The sequence below is a fragment of the Zophobas morio genome, unplaced genomic scaffold (assembly GCF_036711695.1).
Source record: "Zophobas morio isolate AGI-343-1 ecotype UQ-CSIRO unplaced genomic scaffold, CSIRO_AGI_Zmor_V1 ptg000012l, whole genome shotgun sequence".
NCBI classification, from domain to species: Eukaryota; Metazoa; Arthropoda; class Insecta; order Coleoptera; family Tenebrionidae; genus Zophobas; species Zophobas morio.
Window position 1 is genome coordinate 21,089,975 of NW_026972117.1, and position 10,729 is coordinate 21,100,703.

At 34.8% G+C, this 10,729-nt stretch overlaps 1 protein-coding gene across 3 annotated transcripts in view; it reads right to left on the minus strand.

Annotated features, from left to right (window-relative positions):
* LOC135128015 (protein nervous wreck-like) overlaps nt 1-8,824 on the minus strand; it is an 81,964-nt gene extending 73,140 nt beyond the window's left edge. For all 3 annotated transcript variants that reach the window (XM_064054798.1, XM_064054797.1, XM_064054796.1), the window contains exons 1-3: nt 8,674-8,824; nt 8,466-8,609; nt 8,327-8,412 (exon numbers count right to left, since the gene is read on the minus strand). In XM_064054798.1, coding sequence (XP_063910868.1) covers nt 8,327-8,412; nt 8,466-8,609; nt 8,674-8,694 — 251 coding nt within the window. In that variant the 5' untranslated portion in view covers nt 8,695-8,824. The remainder of the gene's footprint in view (nt 1-8,326; nt 8,413-8,465; nt 8,610-8,673) is intronic.
* Between the last annotated feature and the right edge of the window lie 1,905 nt (nt 8,825-10,729).

The following is a 10,729-nucleotide window of genomic DNA, read 5'->3' on the forward strand; positions in this document are numbered from 1 at the left end:
TTCTACCAGTTACAACATAAAATCTGATGCCTCGTAAGCAAATTTTGGAACTTTGTAAAAAATTCTTATTCTAGTTTATAAAACATATCTAACCTACGTTTTAGTAGAAAATTTCGGTTCAAGCACTCTGTGACGGTATTTCAACACAGTGTGATGCAGACAGCGATTACAAGTAATTTTGGCTATGATTAATTATGAGTAATTAAATGAGCAATTATCTAAATATTTGTTTCGAGTACGTATAACGAAAATTTCCTTTTAACCTGGAAAAATATTTCTTATAAAATTATACTTAGGTCATGCAAATAGTAGGTAAGAATAATATTAGAAAAGAGTTAATACGTTATTAACAACAACAACAGTAATCAGTGTTGAAAAATAAATGTAAACATAACAGAAAAAATAAAAATGTGTTATTTATCCAAATTACTGTCAAGAGTTCGTGTGGGTTTTGTTTGTAGTGCAATTGGTGTTTGTTTTTCTTGTTGATATAAATTCTTAATGATCATTAGAAAAGAAAATGCTATTCATTTACCCTATCTAAGGATTGAGATGATCCTTCTTTTTGAAAAGTTACACGACTAATTACAGAGTGATTATGTACAAAAATAATTCCGGCGCAATTTTTCTTGACTCAACTATCTGAATAATAATCGTTCCCGAAGGTGGTCTTTATTTAAAACCCATACTTCCTTCTAGATTTGCGCGATCGTGATCTTTCTGGATTGCCGTTCGCGACTTCCGCTTCCAGGCGTTTCTTTAGCGCCTCGTCGCTGGGTCGCATTGAGGATGAATCATCATTGGCGTAAGATCAGAAAGTTCTCGACGGCCCATAGGTGTCGTACCGAGGCGACGTATGGGTTTATTTCGTAACAATATTAAAGAACATGTAATTATCTTGAAATATCAAAAGTATATTTAAAAAATATATATATTCTTAGAGACACGTGGAAATTTCCAGTTCTTAACAGAAGAGATTAAAAACGCAATCTTAACAAAAAAATGTATGTAGACGAACCTTCGATAAAAGTGGTGTAATTTGGACTAAAGAGATCACTTCGAACGTTGCAACTGATGTGATCCGGGAAACCTTCGCAGTATTTGAAAGCACCAAGAAAATAGGTGGAATTCAGTGTTCGATACTTGCAATCAAATCAGGATTTTTGTATCAGCCAACTCTACCAACAGTGGTAAGAGATTCGATAAAACGCGCTCAGTTTGTTTTGGATTTACCAAGATTTTTGCGTAGAAAATTTTTTAAAACATGTCGGAGGAAGCAAAAATTGTTTGAATACAAATGAGGCAATTATTGAAGCCCGGATTTTAGGCAAAATGGACTATTTTTATTTTTTAAGGTACGTTAACGATGGTTCCGGGGACCAAAATGGTGTATATAATTTTTTTGACCTATGCTTATTCGGATCAATACGAAGACGTAAATATGTTGGTATCTACTGTTAAAAAAAATGTTAAAGCTCCGTTAAGGGTGGAACTTTATAGGAAGAAGTTACAAAAAAATATCGCTGCCATCTCAACCTGTTTTAACGGGCTAGGAACATGGCTTGAGGCGGCTGTTTTTCAGTGAACATTTCGATTCTATCAAGGTAGTAAACTGTGTTTATGTATTTTAACCTATATTTAATTTAAACATTTTTACAGGTACAACATCGAGAATCTAGATGGATTTTAAAGGACTATTTTAGACGCCTTTTAACCGCCAAAACAACGCTCCTTCACAATTATTGAAACTTCTAAAACTATTGTAGAACTGTTACAGTGTTAAATTTGTTGTTTGTTACAATGGTCTGGGGTGTTTTGAACCGGCATGAAAAACCTTAAATACCGAAGAATTATGTGCATATAAAATTGATTTATAAATTTAATTATATTTGGTGGAAATGCGCTCTCCCGATTTCCATTTATATGAACACAAAATTTAAATTGAATTGGAGACCCGTAAAAAAACAGGAAGCTTACGAATTCAGGACCGTGCCAGGCAGGTGTGCGGGCGGCCGACGGCAAAGGGTGGTGGTAAGCGTCTCATCAAGAAAAAAATGCAATGATACCAATAAGGAGGTGCGGCTTGCAAGAAAAAAATCAAAGTGGTTTTTATCGATTATGTTGCCTTCTTGATAAACTTGGCGCTTTTAAGAACTCGCAAGAAAATCCTTTTGTTTTATTTCTTCTGTCTTTGTCTGTTGGAATTAATGGATTGAGTTTGATTTGCGGTTGTAATTTTGTAAATTTTTGCAAGAAGTACAATAATGACATAATTCTACGGATTTTTACGAAAAGTTAGTTCCAAATGATGCTCTTTTGAGAATGTGGGTTATTTTAATCCGGTAGAAAATTTATATTTAATTTTATCTGAAATGTGTGAAATTTTTCAATAACGTTGTCAATAGATCGTGTTATTTTTGTTTGATTGTTTGTAAATTCTCAGTTCATGTTAAAATTTTTGAGTGTTCCTTTTTCGAATGCAATTTAACGGTCATGAAATTATTCATATAACCCAGGTGCCAGGAAATTCGGTTTACACTTTTGTTTATCACATTATATCAAATTTCTGAATGTTTTTACTTAAGTGTTATACATTTTAAAACAGTTCTTTTAAACTAATCTTAAATATACTAAGTGACATGAAAATCAGAACACCCAGTAATAATAAGAATATTTTAATAATTTTTTGTATATATACATATATTAAGATAAGTAAACGATCAGTTTTTCTGCCATATCCGTAGTAGTACTTGCCAAGATAAGACTAATTTTGACAAATGACATTCTCTACAAAAATAAAGGGTAGGTGGGCGGGGCTAGCAGATATTTGCTAAGATAAGACTGATTTTGCTGTAAGAAAAAAAAGTGCGGGTAGGCGGGGGGTATATTTAAGCAATTTTTCAAAAATTTCAAATTTTCAAAGTCTTTCTCCATGGTATAAATTTTTTTCAGCGTTTTTCGAGCATTACTCAAAGACATTTTCTTATAGATTTCATCTGGTTCTTGTAAACTACAACTTTGGGCTTCATATCATCAAAAATTTCAATATTTTTCCAGAACTGCTAAAATTAAAAATTACAATTTTCAATATATATACACTCACCGGCACGAAAAATGGGCCACCCTTTTTTTTTAAAGATCCGAAAATGTGCAAAAAAAGTACGATTTCGGTTGTAATACTTTGATGTTGCTATGCAACGCTTATTGTAATACGTTTATTCAAAAAGAACTAAAAGGTATGTTATTTTAATAAAAAATGAAAAAAATTCAATAATCGAACAAAGCTGAAACAAAAAATTAAATTTTCCAAAAAAGAACACTGTTTAAGGACGTCGATAACGGGTATTTCCCCCACGAACCTGTAAGACTACTGCCATTCACCCATGAAAAATTTCATTTCAAATCGAATTTTTCGAAAATTTTGGTCCGGGACCATCAACACGTTATGTTTTTGAATCACTTCAAATTTTGATCATTTACTTCCATAACCGTAATTACCACGTATATCAAAAATTATTAAAATCCGCCTACTATTACTGGGTGTTCTGATTTTCATGTCACTGATTCATCTTGAGAGAAAGAATCTTGGAATTTTTACATCTGTCAAATTAAAACCTTCTTGGGGGTCCCAACTATCTTTTTTAAAAATGTAAAACCTTCTTGGGGGCGCCAAATGTTTTTTTTTTAATTAAACCTTCTTGGGGGTCCCAACTGTATTTTTTTTTATGTAAAACCTTCTCGCGGGCGCCAAATGTTTTTTTTTTAATGTGAAACCTTCTCGGGGATCTCAACTCTCTTTTTTAAAAATGTAAAACTTTTTCGAGGACGCCAAATGTACTTTTTTTAGATTGTGAAATCTTCTCGTGAGCCCCAAATATCTTCTTTTTTTTAATGTAAAACGTTCTCGGTAGCTCCAAATGTCTTTTTTTATGTAAAACCTTCTCGGGGGTCCCAACTATCTTGTTTTAAAATATAAAACCGTCTCGGGAGCCCTAAATGTCTTTTTTAAAAATGTAAAACTTTCTCGAAGGCGTCAAATGTCTTTTTTTAAGACCTTCTCGGGGATCCCAACTGTCTTTTTTCAAAATGTAAAACCTTCTCGGGGGCGCCAAGTGTTTTTTTTTTAGTATGTGCAACCTTCTCGGGAGTCCCAACTGTGTTTTTTTTATGTAAAACCTTCTCGGGGGTCCCAACTGTCATTTTTAAAAATGTATAAAACCTTCTCGGGGGCCCCAAATGTATTTTTTTAATATAAAACCTTCTCGGGGTCCCAACGTTCTTTTTTAAGTAAAACCTTCTCGGAAGCCCTAAATCTCTTTTTTTTAATATAAAACCTTCTCGGGAGTCCCAACTGTAGTTTTTTTTTAATGTAAAACCTCGGGAGCTCCAAAATTTTTAATTTTTTTTTTAATGTGAAACCTTCTCGGAGATCTCAACTGTCTTTTTTAAAAATGTAAAACTTTTTCGAGGACGCCAAATGTCTTTTTTTTTTAATGTGAAATCTTCTCGTGAGCCCCAAATATCTTTTTTTTTTTTAATGTAAAACGTTCTCGGAAGCTCCAAATGTCTTTTTTTATGTAAAACCTTCTCGGGGGTCGCAACTATCTTGTTTTAAAATATAAAACCGTCTCCTGAGCCCTAAATGTCTTTTTTAAAAATGTAAAACTTTCTCGAGGACGTCAAATGTCTTTTTTTAAGAATGTGAGACCTTCTTGGGGATCCCAACTATCTTTTTTCAAAATGTAAAACCTTCTCATGGGCACCAAGTGTTTTTTTTAGTATGTGTAACCTTCTCGGGAGTCCCAACTGTGGTTTTTTATGTAAAACCTTCTCGGGGTTCCAACTGTCTTTTTTTACGTAAAACCTTCTCGGAAACCCCAAATGTCTTTTTTTATGTAAAACCTTCTCGGGGGTCCCAAGTATCTTGTTTTAAAATGTAAAACCTTCTCGCGAGCCCGAAATATCTTTTTTTTAATGTGAAACCTTCTTGGGGATCTCAACATTCTCAACTGTCTTTTTTTAAAAATGTCAGACCTTCTCGAGGGCGCCAAATGCCTTTTTTTTAGAATGTGAAATCTTCTCGGAGGTCACAACTGTCTTTGTAAAAATGTAAAACCATCTCGAGGGCGCCAAATGTACTTTTTCAGGACTGTGAAATCTTCTCGGTGGTCCCAACTGTCTTTTTTAAGAATGTATAACCTTCACAGGGGCACCAAATTTTTTTTTAGAATGTGAAATCTTCTCGGGGGTCCCAAATGTCATTTTTAAAAGTATAAAACCTTCTCGAGGGCGCCAATTGTCTTTTTAAGAATGTGAAACCTTCTCGGGGGTCCCAACTGTCTTTTTTGAAGAATGTGAAACCTTCTCGGGGGTCCCAACCATCTTGTTTTAAAATATAAAACCGTCTCGGGAGCCCCAATTGTCTTTTTTAAAAATGTAAAACTTTCTCGAAGGCGTCAAATGTCTTTTTTTAAGAATGTGAGACCTTCTCGGGGATCCCAACTGTCTTTTTTCAAAGTGTAAAACCTTCTCGGGGGCGCCAAGTGGTTTTTTTTTTAGTATGTGTAACCTTCTCGGGAGTCCCAACTGTCTCTTTTAAAAATGTAAACCTTCTTGGGAGCCCCAAACGTCTTTTTGTTAATGTGAAACCTTCTCGGGGGTCCCAACTGTCTTTTTTATAAAATGTATAAAACTTTCTCGGGAGCCCCAAATGTCTTTTTTTTATGTAAAACCTTCTCGGGGGTCCCAACTGTTTTTTTTTAAGAATATGAAATCTTCTCGGGGGTACCAACTGCCCTTTTTTAAGAATATTAAATTTTCGCGTGGCTTCCAACTGTTTTTTTTTTAAGAAGGTAAAACCAACCTTTTTTCCTAGTACCTTGTATATTTGTTTTTACTCCATAGAGGTTATCACAAAAAAGTAAAATTCCGCAAAATCAAATTTTATACTTTTTCACAGAAGCAGTATTTGTGCTTCGGAAGCGAGAGAATTTCTGTCGAAATAACTTTCGACCAGTTTTCTCTTGCAGATTTAATTTTTTTTTTTTTTTTTTGGTTTGAATTTGAACATTTATTCTTGACGGCGCGGCTTTGGAGTGCAGCGTTTCCAAGACCATCTTATTGTGATTTTGATCGTATATTGAATATGTGTTTTTACATGTGATGTGGGGTTGAATTCACGAGGAAATCTACGAATACATTTTGATTTAGTTAGTAACTCAAATTAACACATCACTTAATCTCATGTAAATCTTTTATCTAAAATTGTTAATAAAGTGTGGCTGCATTTAACATCACGTAAATTCTTGTTGGTTAAAATTCTTGATTGTGTGGCGTAATTAACTTAAGTAAGTAATTTTAATACTCATTCAGGTATCATTCTAAATTCGAGAGAAATAGAATTTGTACTTAATTGAAAAAACGGACAGAAGGTGAAAGCTGGACACACAGTTTCTAGATAAAATTTGTAGTTTTGTGATTGCCCAAATAGATATTGAAATTAAGACTTGATGGCTAGTTTGCAAAGATCTAGTAAAAATACGCGGCAGGTTTTTTGGGCATAGAAATGTCAGTATAGTAAAATCCCCAATGAAGGATAACAGATTATGATGAGGAATTTTGATTTCTCCACCGCCATAACTGAAATTGGCTGCCACACTTATCGTAATAATTTGATTTTTTATTGACGTTGATACCTAACATTTGATTTCATTGTTAAAAGCGCGAGAGGGTTTTTCAATTGTGAAATAAATCCACCTACTTAACAGTTGAGCTACATTTGACGAAACATTAACTTCTCTACTCTCTCTAACCTTGCATCTCTTATTTTATTACTTGTTATTGCTTCCTAAAGAAATAATATTTACATTAAAAACAGTTCTTTTCAGAATTTTATTTGTAGATTTGCGTATTCACTGAAAAATGCCATTTTCATTGGCCAGAAAGAGGGTAATGGTCTGTGGGAGGACTCGATTCAAGCCGATTTGGATGAATTCCGAGCATCGTCGACTATGTCCTTTTTTGCAATTCAGTAAAACGAAGTGTAACAAAGTTTCAAGAAATTTCGTCTCTGCAAAAAAAAAGGAAGGAAGTGACAAGTCGAAAGATAAGAGAACTCCAAAAAATATTGCTGATTTTCCTCCTAGGATCGAATATTGGCCATTTACCTACTGTGATGTAATTTATTTCATAAAATTAATTGATCTTGTACCAAATGTCCTCGTAATTTCACTCTTATTTTATTAAAAGTTTCCACCACTTTTGCTTTTACATTTGTCATTTTTTGACATCCGTGTGGTATAATCACCGACTTGCTAAATCCTTTCCAATGACGACTCGATTACAAATTAAGTTGCTGCGCCGCTTCCCGTCTCCCTTGCGTCTTGTGAGAAAAGTTTTTCCAAATTAAAGCCAACGAAAAAAATATCTTCAACCGTCAACGACACAGGGAAGGTTAAACAGTTTAGCTATTACGAGTATATCGTTGAAATGTGTATTGTTAGATATTTATTACAAAAGATATAATATCTGAATTGTCCATTTAAAAAATAAAAAAATAAACTTTTTGTAAAGAAATTCACACACCAATATAAATTGTAGTGTGCACTCAGTAAGGATTTTATGAAAGAACATCTTTGAACTAGGTACATATCCGTTAATTAAGAATATGCCATTTCCTTTGAAAGTCAGTCAACAGCTCATAATTTGCCTTTTATGCACTACGTAATGCAAATTGCATCATATTTTACTGTTACAGGGAGCCTTTGCTCTTGCCTTTTTAAGACTATTTTCTTTTCTAATTTAATACAGCAATTTTTTGTAAGTGCTAAAAAGAAAAAACAAAATTTGCAAACACGAGTCACTTGACACGACCCTACTTAGGATTGCGTCATTGAAATTGTCAAGTATCGTATTCATGTAATTTCTTATAAAGTCGCATGAAAGAAATTGTTCATACGTACATATACATAAAAATATGTTTTTAACGATATTTTTACAGTTGGCCGTTTGAGCAAAAAATTTTGGTTACGTATTCCACATTTCCAATAAATGAATTGATCGAGGGTCGGAAGTTGTACAAACTGTTGGAAACAATCCAGAAGACATAAATTTCGACTACTATTGTCAAATTTGCACCAAAGTCGTAAAAATCTTTCGTTATTATTTCGGTACTTTGACGATAAAAATTCAATAGCTGAAGAGAATAAAATAGGCCAGTCCACTAAAAGCCACATCGGAAGTGCTGCCAACCACCTAACCACATGCAACGCAACCCCCAAAATAACAACAAACCACTCTCACCCTTCCACACCACCAGAACACTCACCATTTCTCTTCGCTTCCATCCAACTTGATGTCCGGGATGTTGGGTGCTTTCTTGTTGAGGAACTGCGAGGTCAACTTGAGCAATTCCTGCAAGAATCAGGAATCAATACCCCTGCACACGGCCCCTCAAACCCCATTACTTCCGCGTACGTCCTCTCGAGCGCCGACCGCTTGATCGTGAAGCTCTTGATGTCCTCGAGCAGTTCGCACTCGTGGTGGTTCTTGAGGTTGAGTTTGTTGATCTGCTCCGCGTGGAGGTTTTTGAGGAATTTGGCGTAGTTTCCCTGGAATTGCGACAGGAGGGTTTATAGTGTGTGTATGTGAGTGTGGCGGCGGTGTGGGGCCCACCTTTCTCGGAGGCGGCTGCATGGTCTCCAAATATTCATTCACTCCACTCACAGCACCGCTCCCGACACTTCCGACTCGACGTCTATTGATTATGCCACCCACTGACCGACAGAGCTGGCGGCGGCGCGGTTCAAACACCGTGCGGGGCCGACGTCGGCCGGACGGAATGATCGAAATGAGACGATCATTGGCTTTTAATGAGCAGCTACTTTTGATAACGCTGATAAGGGAGATTGAGTGAAGGTTGACACTTGTATTATGACAGATTTGGCGTTTTCGGGGATTTTTTTATGATATGGCGCCTTATAGAAGAAGACTTTTAAAACTTGCAGATTAGAGGGTTGAGTTTCTAAAGATTTAACACTAAGTTGTGCCTCAACTACTCGAGGAGTTTAACGATTTGATTTTAGTCTGACCTACTTACGAAACCGTAATCCTAAAGTCACTTTACAACTTCTTATGCACTTAAGTACCAAAGTATCTACCAGGGAGCGAGTTCTTAAGTCGTTCGCTGGGATGTCGGAAGTTTGGCACGCTGACCACATTTAAACCAGCGAGCGCGTTCTACTAAAATTAAAAGCAAGAAATACTCTAGAGGTCCTCCCTTAAATGGTAAATTAATAGAGATACAAGGAAAATGTGTCGGCGTTTTAAATTAAGGGGGCGTTAAGCGGAAATCGATCAAATTTCTTAATATCCAACAGTTTATCAACTAAAATAGATATTGAATCCGTTGTGTTTCAATAATATGCTTTCATTTTATACTTTCTGATGGGTAGGTTATTTTGATACACGTCTCGTCCAATCTTTCAGTAGGATTTCACAGTTCGTAGAATGCAAAAATGTACATTTTCCCCAAAAGTATGCGTTGGAAATCTTTAGAAGAGGTAATCCCCGAAACTACTACATCGTTTAATCTAAAATGCTGATTATGTTTGGGATTATCTTTAAGACAATGAAACACTTCAAAAAAATGATGTCAATTCAAAATTTGTTAAGTACAATATCTTAAACTAAATAAAATTTGTATACAATAAAAAAAATTATATTGCGTGACTTTCAGTACGACTACATATTAAAATTTGGTTATTAGATCCTTTCCAAAAAATTATGACGTTTTCAAAAAATGTTGAAGTATCTAAATATATATTACATTTTTTTTAACCAAATAAGATAGTAAGAATTAACAATACTAAATCGGATTAAAATATTATTTAGAATCCGTCTGATTGCACTGCTCGTCACATAAATTTGTGTAAAAAAGCAAAACAAATTAAACATTAAAAACAAAATTTTGCGTCTATAGTTGTAATCAGAACAATTCAATTTTGTTATCATAATGTCCGCGGCTTTCGAGCAAAGGTGAACGATTCTATAACAGTGTTTGTAGTACATGTAATCTTGATATTATCGCTCTGACAGAAATCTGGATGATTAATGATATCTGCAATAGTGAGATTTTTTCTGAATAACTTCGTAATTTTTTGCTGTAATGATCGAAATTTCAATAATAGAGTGCTTTTACTAAAGCTTTGCCAAAAATTGATATTACTGGAATGAAAATATCGATCAGTGCATGTTTGTTTGGTGCATTTGTGTAGTATACACTCCCTAGGGCCACACTTTCCGACCTATTTTTTAATTTCCTTTCAGCACTCTTGATGAACCATATATTATTCATTTATGAAATTTCAGTACCTTGACTTTCACTAGCGACAAGACGAAGGACTATAGCTTCATTTAAAACGAGTTTCTATTATTTCATTCAGTATAAATATTGTAGAAAAGAGTTTAGTTAAAATATTGTGACGAAACAAACCCGGTATGGCGCATATGAGTTTTCTACAGTATACAGTGATGAGCGGTGGTGACTCTTCATCACCGACGGCGGCGCTCTATTGAAGAAAAGCCTGGAAGCGGAAGTCGCGATCGGCACTCTAGAACAACCTCGATCGCGGAATGTCTAATTTTCGAAAATATATATTTTTTTGGGGGGGAAATGGTAGAAAATGTCAAAAGTGCCAAAATAAGTTTTATCTTATCAAATACTAGCCCC